General features: G+C 55.2%; 1 protein-coding gene across 3 annotated transcripts; it reads right to left on the bottom strand.

Annotated features, from left to right (window-relative positions):
* Positions 1-203: 203 nt before the first annotated feature.
* On the bottom strand, positions 204-16,964 carry PBXIP1 (PBX homeobox interacting protein 1). 3 transcript variants are annotated; one of them, XM_069480515.1, is made up of 13 exons: positions 16,679-16,964; positions 16,190-16,239; positions 15,447-15,551; positions 8,723-8,809; positions 6,818-6,944; positions 6,507-6,571; positions 6,264-6,429; positions 4,556-4,789; positions 4,425-4,448; positions 4,098-4,180; positions 3,866-3,997; positions 1,664-2,895; positions 204-1,173 (listed from the first exon to the last, which is right to left on the bottom strand). In XM_069480515.1, the coding sequence occupies exons 1-13, from the start codon at positions 16,779-16,781 to the stop codon at positions 1,101-1,103; spliced, it is 2,481 nt and encodes an 826-aa protein (XP_069336616.1). In that variant the 5' UTR covers positions 16,782-16,964; the 3' UTR covers positions 204-1,100. The 3 variants fall into 3 exon arrangements, with proteins under 3 accessions (XP_069336616.1, XP_069336618.1, XP_069336617.1); XM_069480517.1 differs by lacking the exons at positions 15,447-15,551; positions 16,190-16,239; positions 16,679-16,964 and adding exons at positions 10,430-10,524; positions 11,777-11,810; XM_069480516.1 differs by lacking the exons at positions 15,447-15,551; positions 16,190-16,239; positions 16,679-16,964 and adding an exon at positions 11,777-11,827.
* Between the last annotated feature and the right edge of the window lie 4 nt (positions 16,965-16,968).

The raw sequence follows: 16,968 nt of genomic DNA, 5'->3' as shown, positions 1-16,968 counted from the left end.
GGTCTGAGATCTGGGGGCAGTGAGTAGTGGGGGAGGTGAGGTCTGGAGCAAATGTGGAGCCAGGGTGCCACCTAGTGGCTCCCTCACCCACCCCAACCCCAGAAGCCCGGCTGGGGTGTGGGTCCCCTTCTCTCCACCACTCCCTGCCCTAAAGAAGACAATAAATTCTGAGGGCCAAAAACAGGAGTCATTTTTCTTACATAGCTTTATTTAATCTCTTCCCCAGCCCTTCAATCCCCTTTTGTGAGGATCGGAAGCCCAAGGTTCCCAGAGATTAATTTGCCCAAGATCACTCAGCCTGGATTTGAGCCCAAGGCTCAGACTCCAAATCCCACACTCGTTTTTCTACATCTCCCAGGGTGCAGCCAAGGCAGCTGTGAGCAAAATGGGGAAGTTCCAGCCCAGAGGGCCTAGGGTTTGCTGGGAGGGTGAGGCAAGGGGAAGGGAGCAAGTACCAGTACCTGTGACAGAGACACCCAATGTCACAGCTCCAATAGCACTTTACTGGAATCTGAGTCTACAGTTCATACAGGGAGGTGAGGCCACGTGAAATGCAGGGGTAAAAGGGGGACTTCACCCCCCCCCCAGGGGACAGCTGCTTCCAAACCTAACAAGCCCCTAGGGAAAGTCCTTGTGCTGCGCTCCAGCCAGCAACGCTAGTCAAATCCCAGGGGTGCTGGTCAGCCTGTGGAGCTGGGAGCTGGAGGGGGCCTGCTCTGGGGGCGTGGGTGCACGCGCACACACGCGGGTACACACACACACACACACACACACGAGGACAAAAGCTCTTTGGCTTCAGAATCGGAATGCCATATCCACTCCCCACTAGAAATCAGGCTCCTCTCCCATCTCCCGCTTCACATTGACAAAACACAATCAGACCCCCAAGGGCCCCATCCCAGGGCCCTGAGCATTTGCATACATTTGTACAGACAGCAAGGTGGGTCCAGCGAAAGTGGCATCAGTGCAGGGCTGGGCGATTTCACTCTGTTCTGTGAAGGATATCCAAGGATACGAAACAAGCCAGGACAGATACCAGTAAAGGGTCTGAGCCTGGCCTCCAGGGACAGGCCAAGGCCGTTCTCCCAAGGGGCAGGGCCTCAGCCCCGGTGGTGGTGGTGGTGGCTGTGCTCCTCCCTGGGCCTCCGCGAGTGCTTGTCCTTCTTCCCTGACCTGTGGGGAGACATGGAGTGGGGGGAGGAAGAGGCCTTTAGGGGACAATACCATGTGGTAAAAGCGGCTCTCCGAGGAGAGGGGACCCTGTTCCTCCTGACAAAGCCAACTCAGCAGCTAACACCAAGCACATGGGGGAAACCTGGTCTCCCAGGATGACGGCTCCAGCTGGGGAGGCAGAAAGGTGGGGAGCTCCCTGACACCCTGGGCCACACAGGCATTGGCAGAGCAGGACAACTCTGGAGGAAAATGCCCCCAGCCCAAAAGTGGACTCCTCAAGACCACTCTGGGGTGAGCACAGGCGCTTCGTGCACTCAGAGGAAGACAGGAAGCATACCTGGGTGCCTTCTCTAAGGGAAGCCAGCCGGAGACCGGAAGTGAAGATAAGCCCTCACAGTAAAGACCCCCAAACTCAGGGCCCTGCTCCTTCCCATCCTCCTGGCTGCCTCCCCTCTGTCCCACCAGTCCCAGCTCCCTGACAGCTGCCCACCTCTTCTTCAGTGCTTTGTCTCCAAAGAAGTGGCTGAAGATGAAGTCCTCAAAGTCATCCACCTCATCATCATCACCTGTCTCCCTCACAGCTGCCTCCTCCAGGCTGTCCTCCAAGGCATCCACAAAATCCCGGAAGCGGAGGCGGTCGTGACGGAAGATGCCGTCCTCACCAAAGTAAGCAGGCGAGAGGGGTAGCTCCTTGGTCAGCTGGCCAGCCCAAGGCAGCCGTGCCAAGTACGTTCTCAGGAGAGAGGCCAGCTCCTGCTGCCGCACTGGGACCAGCTCTGTGCCAAAGAAGGTCAGGCCCTCCTGCCGGGCACACTCGTCCACGCCTGAGCAGCCCTGGGGTGCCCGGTACTTATGCCTCAACAGCTCTGCCCAGGGTGGCAGGGGATCATGATGGCCTTTAGCCCCTTCCCCCCACCGAGGATGCTTCTGCCTTTCTTCAGAGGAGTGGGGGCTCCCACTTTTCCTTGGGGGTTCCTTGGGGCCCTGTCGCCTGCCATCCTTCTTGCTCCCCGACTCCTCCACACTTGGCTTGGGCTCCTCCCACCGCCCTGCCAGCTCCCTGTCCTCCTCACCCTCCCAGCTCTTCTTCCTTGCCCGGCCAGATTCCTCCTTCCTATGTTTCCAATGCTCAGCCTTCCGGCCCCTCTGCCCATCCCGCCACTGTTCCTTTCCCCTCCACTCCTTGGAATTCTGGAAGTGAGACTTCTGATGCCAGGCCTCTGAGGCATTGGCAGAGATCCCAGGGTCCTGGCCCCAGTTCTCCAGGCCCTGCAGCTTCTGGGCCAATCTGTGGCCCAGCTCAGCCAGGCCAGCATGAGCTGGGCCCCCCCGGCCGGCATCCCGCAAACCCCTCGCCAGGTCCTGCTGTACAGACCCCAGCAGCCGCCGCTGCCTCTCCAACTCTTGCCTTAATGCCTGGGCCTCAGCCTCCAGCCGCTCCTTCTGCTCTAGGAAGCCAGGGTCTGGCTCCTGACCCCTGGGGCCTTGCTCCTTGGTGGCCTTGCCACCCTGCAGGCCTCTGCCCCAGTTGAGGCACACCCCATCTGTGCCCCGGATGCAGTTGGCCTCCAGCCCCTGAAGCCGGGCCCTCAGCTGCTGCAGCTCTGACTCCAGGGCCCGCTGGAAGGCTTCACCCTGCTGCAGGGCCCCCCGGAGCTGGGCATTCTCCTCCTCTAGCTCTTTGGGCTGGTGCATCAGGCTCTGAAGCTCTTCCTTCTGGGCCTGGAATATGGTTAAAGAAGGAGAAAACCACAAGGAGTCCATTTCAGGATGGGCCCAATGCCTTCTCCCCCAATTCTACTCCATTATAGTGGACACTGAGCACTTTTTATGGCCTGGGATACCCAGAAGACTTGGTTCTCATCCTTCACCCCATCCTCATCCTAAACCAGAGCCAGGGATCCCCAAATTCCATCCTGGACCTCATAATTTATGTCCTTATATAAGCACACACTTCTTAGATTCACCTAAGGATAGCCCATACGTGGCTCTCATAGCCCTATTTCCATCTCCCATACCTGGAACAGACATTATTTATTTATTTATTTTTTGAGACAGAGTCTCGCTCTGTTGCCCGGGCTAGAGTGCCGTGGCATCAGCCTAGCTCACAGCAACCGCAAACTCCTGGGCTTAAGCGATCCTCCTGCCTCAGCCTCCCGAGTAGCTGGGACCACAGGCATGCGCCACCATGCCCAGCTAATTTTTTTTTCTAAATATATTTTTAGCTATCCAGGTCATTTCTATTTTTTTTTTTTTTTTTTTAGTAGAGACGGGGTCTCGCTCTTGCTCAGACTGATCTTGAACTCCTGACCTCGAGCAATCCTCCTACCTCGGCCTTCCAGAGTGCTAGGATTACAGGCGTGACCCACCGCGCCTGGCCTGAAACAGACATTATTAATTGATCACAGCACTTGACATGTTCTTGAAATCCTTCTCCACACAGTGCTCCAGGCAGACCACACCGATCAATCAGAGGTGACATGCCTTGTGAAGTAGGTATGCCAGCCCTGGGCTACACCTTGGCAGGAGGGATGTGAATAAAGAACTAGGAGGATGCCCTGACTATGGTGGGACAGGGAGAGCATTGAGGTGTGTGTGAGAATAGGAGAAACTCCTTTTTGGGGAGGATACTAGGACAGACACCTGGCCTAGGGAATGCTAACCCAGCCCACTCCCTCCGGCCTGTGCCCACCTGCAGCTGGGCCTGCAGCAGCCGGATGTCCTGGTTCTCCTTGGCCAGTCTGTCCAGCAGAAGGCCCATGTTCTGCAGGCTGGGGACACTGTCAGGAGGCACTGAGGCCTGCAGCTGCTCCCTTAGCCCATTCTGAAGACAGAAGAGCCAGTTACTCCATGCTGCCCCACGCCTGGGCAGCCAGCTTCTCCCTGACCAGGCCCCATGCACCTACGGTGACATTTACGCATACCTGCTCATCCTCCACAGCATCCGACAACTCGGGATCTGACCCAGTATCTGGGAGGACTTGCAGCTCCACCTCCTCCGTGGGCCCTGTGGGAAAGCGATGACCTGAAACTGGCCCCAAGGCACACAGAGCCCACTCTCTCCCACCTGCCCACCCACACACACAGTCACCCCTCCTGCCCAGGACCCACCCTATGGCTGCGGTCACCCTGAACAGCTGACAAGGCCAATAACTGAGAAATAGATGTGCAACCCCCAGCACCCCTACTCCTGACCCAGGGAACCCACACACGTGACAGACAAGCACAAGCCAGGGCTCCTCCCCACTCACCGGTCTCAGACTCTGAGAGGCCACCTGAGGATGGAGACAGAGGAGTCTGGTGAGGCCCTCAGGGGAGGGGGGTGAGGTAAGGCGACAACATGGCAGGAGGGCGGGGCCCCAGCAGGGGAGCTGCCACTCACCTGAGAAGAGGAGGAGCCCCAGGCCCAGCAGAACCAGGGCCCCGAGGAGGCACATGTTGAGGGAGATGCCCAGCTCCCCACCTGCACCCGTGCCCCCAGCCTGGTTCTCCACGTCCAGGGGCGCCACGGGCTGAGGCAGGCTGGGCTCCCGGCCCCGCCGTCTCCGCAGACCCTCCACGTCTATGTCGGTGTCATCCTCACTGCTGGAGCGGCGGCCCTCCTCCGTGATCCAAGCTAGGGGAAGGGATGGGGACAGGGCAGAGGGCGACTAAAGAGACGGGACATAGGGAGAGAGGGAAAGTGGAGGAAGGCACAGCGAGGCCCCGGCCCTGACCGTGCTGAGGGGCACGTGGAGACCCTGCCCACTTCTGTGTGGTCATCGCTGACGGCCCCTGCCCAGTCCGGAGGCAGGAGACCAGTCCCTGAAATCTACAAACTACAAAAGCTACTTTCATCCTAAAAGCACCGTCCTTCCTCCAGTGTGTGCCCCCTCAAACTGCTGCAGCTATTACCACCCTCCTGCGTCCCTCTGAACTCTCTGGTTGGTTACTCCTTCTCAGTCCCCTCGCTGGCTCTTCCCTGGTCCTAAAGGCAGTGGTCTCCCTGGCACCACTTCGGGTTCTCTGCTTTTCTCACTGTCCAGTCACAACTATCTCACCCACACCAGTGGCCCCTCTGTAGCGGATGAATCCCTAATCTGTAACTCCTGACCTGGCCTCCCTAGAGCTCTGGGCCTGGATGTCTGACTGCCTGCCGGCTACTCTGGGTGTCCCTTGGGGACCAAACATTCAACCCATCGCCCTGAAACCGGTTCTTTTCCGGTCCTCCCCCAATTCAGGGACAGGCACCACTGCTGCCATCTAGCTAACCACGCCCTCCCTCTGCACCTCACACCCAGACAGTTTGACAGTCCTACACGTAAACATCTCCACAGCCCACCCCTCTTCACAACCCCCGAGGAACCTGCCTAGCGCAGGTCTGCATCACCTTCGCCTGACCGCGCAACTGCCTCCTAATGGCCCCCAGGCCCTGGCCTCTCCCTCCACCCTGTCGCTGCCACAGGGACAGACTCCTACACTCCTCTGCCACAAGCCTCGGACAGAGCCTCCTTAGCATGGGATCGGTGGCCTCCACCCTTTTGCTGGTGCTGCAGCCTTGGCCTGGAATGTTCTCTTCCTCCAGCCCTACCTACCAAAAGCCTACTCTTGCTTAAGGCTCCACTCAAATGTCACCTCTAACTGTCCCTGCCTCTCCCTTCCCTCAACCTGTCTCCTGACTGAGCGCCCACCTCTTTCTTTGGGAGTACCTTAACTACACTTCTGTACCTCTCAGTGTGTCCTGGCTCAGTCTGGTCTGCCCCTTACGTAGGCCACGAAGCACCTACCTTCCCTCCTCCCAGGCCCAGAGCCAGCACGAGCAACGGCCTCCAGAAACGAGGGTTGAATTTTAGAAGAGAGAAAAGAGGAGGCCCCGTGGCAGACAGGAAAGAGGCAACCAGACGTGGGCCCTTCTGCTTAGCATCGGTGTGACCTTGGTCAAGTCACTTAACCTCTCTGAGCCTCAGTGTCCTCAGGGGTAGTGAAGAAGGAGGGCACCAAGCTGCTAAGTCCCAGGGCCTGGACCAGAGCATACGCTCAGCGGTGATGGCTGACCCCTCTCCCATATCTTCTAGAAGGAGAGTGACGGAATGAGACAGGAGGACTCTCACCTGCTTTGGGGGTTGAGGGCAGGCTCTGCGGAGGACTCTGGTCCTCCAGGTCTTGTGTGTCTGGTCCCAGGCCTGTCACCGCAGGAGTCTCCTGCAAGTCTCCCTGCACCACCGTGTCTCCTGGGCCAGGGGACTCCACAGCACAACCATCACCTTCCAGGGCACCCTGACACAGACAGACACAGTGTGAACAGCTCTGAGGGCTCCCCCACTTCCCTCTCTTCTCCCGGGGAAGGTCCTCACCTTGGCCTCGGTCTCCTCTGGCAGAATGGTACCAGACTGGGGGCTTCCAGTCTGGAAGAGGGTCCCTGTGGTGAGAGAAGAGGCCCAGGAAAAACCACTGCCCCAGCTGAACTTCCTATGCAGCCCTCTGGCTCCCACAGGGCCCTACCAGGTCGGAAGCGGCAGGAAAAAGCCAGGATGGAAGGAGGGAAGGAGTTCATAAACTGAGATTATAGCACGAATAAGACTAAGCAGCTTCCCTTTCCCTGAGGAAACTGGGAAACCCAGAATGTGGAGGATGGCGACATCCACCCTCAGCAGGGCCCCCTTACCTTCTCCATCCGAGGTCCCAGCTAATTCTTCACCATCTGCCTTGGAGGGCCTCCGTGGGGCCTGGGGGGCTCTCTCAGATTCTGGGTCCGTCCTGGACTCTGGGCCCAGGGTCTCCACAGGCAGGCTCTGGCAGGAGGAACGCAAGCAGACGGCTGCTCCAGAGGAAGGGCAGCAGGACAAGACCAGGAGCACGTGCTCTGTCGGGGTCCCTGGGACCAGCTGCGCTACTCAAGGACCCCAACCCCCATCTCAAAAGATATGAGCTACTCGGTAGCGAGCTGATCCAGAAAGGGCCTCAGTTCATCACAAAGTGTACAGCCACTCCCCCGCCTCACTCACTGCTATGAGGAACCGTCAGAGGCCAGGTTTCTGTCAAACCAAGAAGCACCACTGGACCTCAGAACAAACCTGGTGGCCACCCCCACCAGGAGGCAAGCCAGGGCCTAGGTCTCCCTTCATCCAAGACCATCCGTACTTCCCCCCACAAATGAACAACCCAATTACTGGTTTTGGGGTGGGAGGAAGGCAAGAGAACAAAGTTCCCTGGGTGCCCAGGGGTCACAGTTATGCTCCCCAGGGGATCCCTGTGCTTGCTTTCACAACTGGCCAACCACTTACATCTTCCAAGCTCTTCTGGCCTTTCCCATTGGCCCCTGACACTCCCTCGCACTCACCCCCCAGTAGCTGCTGACAGAAGCCTAACACAGCCCTGCCACAGACAGCCTGTCCCCCATGGTGCCCTCACCCTGGCCATCCAGCCCTGGCCACAGCCTCGGCCTCCCGTCTCTGCATACTCCCCCCTGGCGGCCCACTGCCTGCCACCCCATCCATGGCTCCCGCCATCTCTTCAAGAATAATTCTTGACCTTAGTACATTTATTTGCCATTTTCAAATCATTTTTTTCTCACGAACACCTCTACAAGGCAATAACCCTGTTTCACAGGGGAGCACAGAAAGGTGAAATGGTTTGCCCAACATCCCCCAGCTGTCAACAGAGGCAACCGGACAGGAGGCCAGGGCTCTGATCAAGAACATGGTACCCGTCCTGCTCCAACCTGCCTCCCCCTCTGCCAGTGACCCCCAGTCCATGTGTCCTGCTCCAGTGTCTTCCCTGAGGTCAACTCCTCACTCCCAACTGGGCTCCCCAAGGGATCCTCAAACTCTACACATCTAAACCAAGTTCCTCACCTTCCCCCCTCCTGGTGGTTCTAATGTACCAAGTCACTAGGGCTTGCAGCTTTCTCTCAGAGATCCCTTTGACAAATTGTTGCCATCGCCTTCCAGCCACTCAATTCCCCATCCTGCGAGCCCCCTTCTCCCTTCTCCCTTCTCAGTGGCTTCAGGAGCACAGGAGCCCACTGGGTTCCTGTTCCACCAACTGTTACATGGACAGCGCCAGGGGCCTTCAAAACACTGTCTCCCTGTTCCCACAGCTTCACCCTCGGCCCAAGGCAATGACTGTGCTGACACCCTCCAACTCACAACCCTTCACGGATTTCCCACCAGGGTGAGGCCTGAATGCCTCAGCCAGGCCCGCAGATCACTCCCAGGGGTTCCCAGGGGTCCGATCCATGTCTCCAGCTCATCCACGGGCTCCTCACAGTCTCTTCCAACACGGCTTTCCCATTGTCACCTCAAGACCTTTGTTCACACTGGTCTCCCCACCAGAATTCCCTCCCTGCCTCTCTCAGTATACCCACTGGCACCATTCCTTCATGGCATGGCATGGCCCAGTGTCAACCCCTGACCCCTGGGTCCTTCCCCCTGCTATGGGAGTTCCCCTAACAGCCAGCAGGCAGTGATACAGGTGGATTGTCAGGACCCAGTCATTGGACAGACCCAGAAAGCAGCCCAGCCCTGCAGGACCCCCCCATCCACATGGTTGCCAGGCCCGCTCTTCCTACCTCTGAGCCGGCAAGCACCCAGCTATTGTCTGGGTCTGGGCAGGAGGCCATAGCTGCTGAGGTCTCTGAGGCTGCTGTGGCTGTCACCTGCAGAGAAAAGCTCTCTTAAGGACTCGAGCTCCCTTCAGGAGAGATAGGATGCACAAAGGAGCCTTGGCTGGATTCCAAGGTTCAAGCGCTGGGCAACAGCCCTCAGAACCCAGCCTGGTTCCAGTCCTTTGCTCGCTGACACCTCAACTCTTCTGGGCAGTATTTGCCTTGCAAATCAGAATCTGCCAGCAGCCACAGAGAAGCCTGCCTCTTCCAGGGACCAACAAGGCCTTGGGAAACTGAACTGACCTTGAAAGGTCAAAGAAGCATAGGGCTGTAAAGGCCCTGGTGAATATCTAGTCCAAGCTCCTGACATTAGAGTCAGGGAAGATGAAGCCCAGAAAGGTTGACGGACTTAACTTGCCAATATGAAGATTAGTAATAACAAGAGCAAGGAAAGCCAGGTGTGGTAGTTCACACCTGTAATCCTAGCACTCTGGGAGGCCAAGGCGGGAGGATCGCTTGAGGTCAGGAGTTGGAGACCAGCCTGAGCAAGAGCGAGACCCCGTTTCTAATAAAAATAGAAAAAATTAGTCCAGGCATGGTGGCACACACCTGTAGTCCCAGCTACTTGGAAAGTTGAGGCAGGAGAATCCCTTGAGCCCAGGAATTTGAGATTGCTGTGAGCTAGGCTGACGCCACAGCACTCTAGCCCAGGTGACAGAGTGAGACTCTGTCACAAAAAAAAAAAAAAAAGGAGAGCAAGGAGAACAACCTTCATAACACCAGACACCTCCACAATCACTACCTCCTCCCCTAGGGCCTAGGAGGGAAGACGTGATGGCCTCCTTCAGCTCTAAGTCTCCCACCACCACCCACCATAAGTCCTTTGTATGGTCTGGTTCAGTGGTTCCCAACACTGTCTGTACACTGAAATCAACTAAGAGTCTGATTCAGTTGGGTAGGGGATGGGTAGGCATGGGTCTTTTTTAAAATCTCTCATGGCTGGACACAGTGGCTCACGCCTGTAATACCAGCACTTTGAGAGGCTGAGGCGGGAGGATCGCTTGAGGCTAAGAGTTCAAGATCAGCATGAACAACACAGTGAGACCCCGTCTCTACAAAAAAAAAAATAGAAAAATTAGCTGGGCATGGTGGCACACACCTGTAGTCCTAGCTACTTGAAAGGCTGAGGCTGGAGGATCCCCGAACCCAGGAGTTCAAGGCTGTAGTAAGCCATGATGGCGCCACAGTCCTCCAGCCTGGACAATAGAGCAAGACCCTGTCTCAATAAAATAAACTTTTTTTTTAAATAATATAAAAATAAAATTTCTCAGATGATTTTCATGCACAGCCATGGCTGAGAACCACTGGCATAGCTTAGATCCACCTGGATGTACCTTTAGTATATCTCCTTGTCACTCCATCCTAAATTCTGTTTCCCTTCTTAGTAATATCCAGAGTTTGATATTAGCGAACTTGAAAGTGACTGAGAAAGAAGATTTATGGCAACTATCACTTTACAGTTTATAAATCACTTTACAGTTTGCAAAGAATGGTCAAAAATCAGGGCTATGGTCCTGCCCCCTGCTAATCTGCTCTGACTTGGGAAGGGTCAAGAAATCATTCCAACTTCCAAAGCCTGACACAAAGCAGGATAAGAAGAGAGGGGCTCACCCCTTCCTCCAAGGCCAAGACTGTCCACTCCGGCTGGGACAGCTGCAATCGGGAGTAACAGATGAGCTGACCTCTCAGAGTCTTGGATTGTGATCCTTCAAAAGAGGATAAACAACTGATTCCTGAGGACTGGAATAGCAGTAAGTAGAAGAGGACTCTACAAGGAAACTTAGGAAAAGGGATCAAGGCTGGGGAAGTATGGCAAGTCTACCTTTGAAACCAACCACACTGCCCCCTTCTGTTTGAGCCAGTTTTAAGTCCTGCGTGGTGCCCTAATAACCTCCTATGGCTCTTGCCAGTCAAGATCCAAGCCCAGGATAGGTGAAGGATATCTTACCCATGCCTCCTTGCCCATGCCTCGCAGATACATGCACTCATCTCACGTGGAGACAGGAGAATGGCTGCAATGGCTTCCCCATACCAAGTCCAACAGAACACCCTGGCATACTTCTACAGGCATTCACAGAGCCACTGCTGTTCAGCCTTCTGCTCTTGGGCCCCTCCCCCGCTGTTCCCTCTCATCATCTCCCCCATACCCAGTTGCTACATGTGACTGTTAACAGGTGGTGGCAGGAAGGAAGTGGCAGCAGCTTGGGCTGAAGTCCCTGTTTATCTCTGGCTGTGTACAGCCTGCTCAGGTCCTCCAGAACCAGGCGCCATGGCAACCAGAGTGATGTCAGACCCCTGTCTCCATGGAAACCAGCAACGGTATTTGGGTCAACAAGACAAACACTTCTGAGACCCAAACAGGAGAAAGTCTGGAACCCCCGCATTCAGGGTCCCAAACCCTGATACTTCTCTCTTGTGTGGGTTTACTCAAGATTCCAAAAGATATCCCTGTTCTCCCAAGCCAGAATCTCCCTGCCTTATTAGGAAGTTCCTTCTGCTCTCTAATCCCCACCCTTCCCTGCTGTGTTCTCAGATCTTTTTTTTTTTCGTCGACCTCTGGGAAGAAAACCCACCTCCACCCCCTTCCCGCTATCCCCTTACTTTTCATTCAGGCAGGATTCAACAAAAACATCCTGTAAGGATTATGTCAGAGACTTCTGCTATTTCTAAAAAACAGCTAAAGGGGGAGCTCTCCTACTCAGTACAAAGCTAGCAAGTTTCGCCTCTAGTTGATCTCAACACCTCTAACAGTCGTTCCCCAAACCTCTAAAACTAAGAACGTGGGGCCATAAGAACTTGCCTGAGGGACCCAGAGCAAGTTCCTGTTTTGGAAACATCAGCACTTGGCTCCCCCTTCCCCTAGTCCAGAAATGAAAAGCAGCTCATTCCTTCTAGAGTTCTGTCCTCCCTTTCCTTGACACAGGAAATCCCTGGACCCCTTCCCAGCTAGAGTATTACCTGACCCAGCTCTTGCTTCGTTCTTCAGCTTCACTTGTTGCTGCCTCCCCCGGTTTCCAGCCCAAGAAAAGAGTCATGTGACCAGAGCTGACCAATGGAAAGTCAACTTCCCCAAGGGGGCGGAAACTTCTGGCCAATAAGAGCTGGAATTGAGAGCCAGGGGAGAGGAAGGGAGGTGTACACAGCCCCCAAACCTGGGCTTACCTCCCGGTGGGAGACTGGGGGTCCCAGCAAACTGAATTTTGAGTGACCTCCCCTCCTTTCCCAGTATCTAAAGTTTTTAGAGGGAAGACCTAAAACTGAGAGAGGGGCAAAGGGTGGTGCCTTCCGAGATGACAAGGACGCGGGGCCAAGTTGGCCCCAGGATAGACAGAGACAGCTGTAGAATGGGGGAGGGGAGTGGTTGGGGTGGCAAATTGAGGGTTTCCAAACAGCTCTCCGGCCACTCCCTTCACCCTGCTCCAGCGCAAACTGTTTAAGGATGCCCTTGCTACTTTAAGGAAGAAAAAGAAAAGGGGGAGGGTCTGAAAAATATCCAAAAATGCAATTTTCTAAAACAGAGCAGCCCCTCCCTTCACCCTTGGAGCTATGCTTGGCCCCTAACACAAACAACTGGGAGATGGGGAGCAGAGGTGGGTGCTGAACTCAGTAGAGTTCAAGCACTTGTCTCCCAGGGGCTTTGGAGCCAAATCTCCTGCCTGGCTCCAAGCCGGGCCCAGGAATGTGCTCAGAATGGAAACTCAGTTTCTCACGGCAGGGACACAGGGGAGGAGGGGGTAGGGGAACACAGGCCTCCCTTGGCTCAGCGGCCTAAACCAGGGTCAGCTTAGAGGCTGAATCTTTCTGCCATTCCCACTTCCGGGGACCCTGGGGGTCATGCCAAGCATCCCTCCCAGCAGTGATAGTGGCTCATTCCAACCTTTTTGCACAACAGCAAGGAGTCCTCGTCTGGATTTTTAAGTCATTTTATTAATCCAACCGTACAAAAAACCACCTCTTCCACCACTTTCTTCCAAAAAGTTGTGGAGCAAGAGGGAGTTGACTGAGCAAAGACACTCCCCCAGGAGCCATTTTACAAAATTCGTAGGAGGGAGACAACACAAAAATAGCAACAGATAAAAGCGGCAAACAGAACCACAAACACAACACAAAGTTGAGCAATAGGGGGTTGACATCTATGCTGTTTTAGTGTGGAGGAACACTGGAAGAGAGACGCCCAGATTTTCTTACAGCCTCAAAGGCTACTGGCTCTACCAGGGCAGTATCTTCTCTCCTCATGACAGGGAACTGAGAGAAGACGGAATAGGGGGCCACAGAGGGTAGGTCTTTGCCACCATTCCTCATGCCTCTGAGGGACCACTGACTTCTGTGAAGAGGGCCAAAGCTCATGCCTGCCTTCCCCACCCCACTGAGGAATGTGTACATGAGGTGCCAAGAGCCAGCAGCTGCCAGGGGCTCCTTATCAGGCCTCAAGCTCATCTCTGGCAGGCAGTGCTTAAAAAATTTAAAAAATACAAATAAAGCCCAGTGCAGGACTTTGGCTGAGAGGAATGAGAATTGCTAGATCACCAGGCCCAAGGTGATATAAAAGAATAGCAAAGAAAGAGAGAAACAAAAAAACTCCAGGCTCTTCTACCTTTCAGTACCACGGCAATGAGGATGCCCCCGCATCCCCCTACCCACAAGACTGTGACAGGGCCTCATTTGGATCCTTTTGTCAGGAGAGGAAATGAGGTATAAGGGCTCTGTGCCTTTTCAAGCTTTCCTTCAATCAAGCCAGGAAGGCAGAGGAACAAGGGCGCCGAAAGTTGAAAAACAGCACTGAGTATAATGTGCAACAGATGGATGAGGGGTGGGGGGGAGGTGTACCAGCAAAGTCCAGACTTCCAGAACAGCCCAAACTTCAAATATTCTGGTCTATCAGACCACATATCCCAATTTTTGGCAAAAATATGGTCATCAGGAGAAAAGCACAAGAGAGGCTGAGTAAGGACCAGTGACTTTGGTATGAGGAAGGTATGTCCTTGACAGCATCTCTTACCCACTGTCTCAAAGCCCCAAATCACCAAGAAACTGCCATTAATAGCCAGGAACTCCTGCTTCTTCAAGCTATTTGGTTCTCTGAGGGGGGGAGGAGTTAGGTAGGTCTTGAAGGAGGCAAAGGAGAGAGTAGGAAGAGGAGAAAATCTCCATTTATTCCCTAAAGCTGTCTCCCAGAGCCCATAAAAAGGGCTATTGCAGGGATGGGAAGAGACCTCAACTCCTCTGGCCAGAAACCTTTAACACTTGACTCCAAAAACTAAGGCTGGAGCTGTGGGGCTACATAGGGGTGTTAGGCACAGGTGTTAGGGGCATCCATCATCTACAGAGGGGACACCCCTGCCCTTGGGATCTTCCTCCAGCCCCTTTTCTCTTGCAGCCATACTCCTAGGCCTCCAGAAACAGCCACAAAAAATGGCTCCGCTCAGCAGGGCTTTGGTTTCCTGGATCTCTGTAGATCTCAACACGTAAGTTTCCCAAAAAGTGAGCGATCCAGGCTCTTCTGCCTGCTCACCTCAATTCCTTTTCTGCCCCCATGAGCCATTGTGTTTCGGCCCCATGGGGATGGGAAGCCAGTAGAAACAAGGACCAAGAGCCAGACATGGAAACAATCACCCTGGAAGAGCAAGGAGGGATGTGTGCACTTCCCTGGGCCACCTTGCCAATGTCAACCGTCGTTAGCAGCCACTAGCTGCCCCATGCCCTCTCGAATGTAGACAGACTGGATCTCCTTGGTCTTCAGGCAGAGATCACAGGCCCAGACAGCAGAGGCCTCGGTGGTCAGCAGCCCATAGGCACTCTCAGTCATGCCTGTGCACTCACGGTGGAACCACTTCTGGCAGGAAGCCTCACACAGAATGGCATCCTGGTCATCGTTCACCTCACTCCGACAGGCACCACATGGGTACACCAAGCCTGGAGGAGGCTGGGGCCCCGAGCCCCCACCTGCCTTGCCAGGGGGTGCCAGGCTGTTGGCATCCGGAGTGCCCCCACCCCGACCACTGCTGTTTGGGGGGAAACTGGGCTGGTTCCCGTTAACAGCAGCAGCTGGGGAGCCTGAGTGGGGCTCCTGGGGAAAAGCAGTGGGAGCAGGTGGGTTCAAAGGCTTCCCCCCATCCTCACCACCAGGGCCAGGAAAGCTGGGGTCCGGACCAGGGAAGGGACTTGTGTTAGGGGGCAGGCTGGGGAGTCCCTGACCAGGTCTCTGGAGAGGAGAGGGGCCAAAAGGAGCCCCTGGCTGGGCAAAGCGTTGGGGAAGGGAAGGGGGGCCCAGATCCCCTCTGGGAGGCTGTCCCATGGTGGGTGAGATCATGGGACCAAATCCCCCCACTGGTCCTGGCATCATCTGCCCACCAGGAGGACTAAAATTTTGACCCAGAGGCTGATTGAAGGGTTGGCTGGGAAAGTTCATGTTGCCTGGGGGTGGGTAGCCAGGGCCCTGGGGGGGCATGTTGAAAGCAGGGCCCATAGGGTTGGGAGGGAATGGCGGGGGCTGTCGACGAAGTGGCTGGGGACCTCCTCCACCCCCAGTGCCATAGCCTGGGGGTACCTGGCCTGCCATGCCCCCCTGTACACGAAAGCCTCCAAAGGGCACAGGACTGCCAAGGAATGGAGGGGCTGTGCCCCCGACCTTAGGGGCTCCGAAGTCATCCTCAAAAGGGTTAGATGCAACCAGGTGATCCACCATGGGTGTTGGGGGTGGTGCAAACTCCGTCAGATGTGAGTATGCAGGGCCCTAGAGGGGAAGAGATGAGGGAAATAAGGTCATGGAGGGGCACAAAGAGCTAAACCAAGAGAGCACCACAAACACCATGCACACTTTGGAGGTTGGTAACTAGCCAGCTCAGATCTAAAATCAAGATGGAACTTAGAATGTGACAGAGAAATAGGTGACTTGGAACCAGCATAGAACAGTTTTGAAAAACAGACAGAACTAGACTGGAATCCCAGCTCTGCCCCTTAATAACCTGGTGCGGGTAACTTAACTTTTTTAAGCCTCAGATGTCTTGTCTGTAAAATAGGGCTAATGCCTATCTCCCAAAACTGTTAAAGCACTTAAGCACAATCTCTGGCACTTAGAAAAGGCTCAGTGAATGTTAGGTGTCATGTTAGCATCATGAGAGAACTGGGACAGGAAAAATCAGGGAGAGGAAAATTGTAACCCTGACTGATATGACTCTTGGTTAAATCATCTCTTGGGAGAGGTATTTCCCCCTAAATTTGCTATAAGGTTGAGGGAAAGGACCAGAAACAGAGAGACGGTTTTCTCTTCTCCCCACACCTGATGCAAGATACAGATACTGAAGTGGCAGAGTAGCCAATGCTCCACCAAGGGGCTGCCAGGAACTACCCCCGCCACCAACCACCATTCACCTGAGTATTTGACTTTCTTCGCTTCTTTTCCGGGCTCTTCATTTGCAGACCTGGAACAGCAGCAAAAGGCAGACGCAGACAAGTTTCCCTGAGGTTTTCCCAACCTCCTTTCTCACAGCCATGCTCTGAGGAACTCCTCTAACTTCAATATACATTTATTTAACAAATACTATTAATAACAGGGGATGTAGTATGAAAAATGAATTGTCAATACGATCATACTCTCAGCTACGTTTTAAAACAATATCCCATCTTTTCAAACATTCAGGCTCCAAGTGACTCCTGAATTCCATGTGGCTCCAAAACCGAGTCCTCCATCTGTGACACTTTCCCCCAACCCCTGGAAGGCTACACCCACCCACCCTTTCCACCTGGACCTCCCTTCAGGCTATGAACCACCCGCTCCCCACCAACCCTCACCCCTACCCCCACCCCCGAGGTTCCCAAGTCCTGGGCCTCTTCAGCCCCCGCCCCTCGCAGCGCTCTCACCGGCCTTTCCCTGCTTCCTCCCGGTGCTGGGCGGCGCAGGGGGCGGTGCGGGGCCGCCACCTCCCTCCAGCTTGTCCGGTGGGGGCGGCGCCGAGGCGGCCATGGAGTGGGGACCCGGGTCAGCGGCGGCGGGGGATGGAGGCGCCCTCGGGCTGCACCATCGCCCGGAAGGGGAATCAGGGGCAGCACAGGCCCCCGAGCTGCAGCAACCCCAAAGTGCAGCGAGGGACAGGCGCCCAGCCGGGGCCCGAACTGCGCGCTCGCTCCAGACTCACCGCCCGCCAGCGGCA

This window comes from Eulemur rufifrons, chromosome 8, assembly GCF_041146395.1.
Source record: "Eulemur rufifrons isolate Redbay chromosome 8, OSU_ERuf_1, whole genome shotgun sequence".
In the NCBI taxonomy this organism is placed as follows: domain Eukaryota; kingdom Metazoa; phylum Chordata; class Mammalia; order Primates; family Lemuridae; genus Eulemur; species Eulemur rufifrons.
The sequence above is the reverse complement of the archived record's forward strand: the minus strand, read 5'-3'. Positions and strand labels throughout refer to the sequence as shown.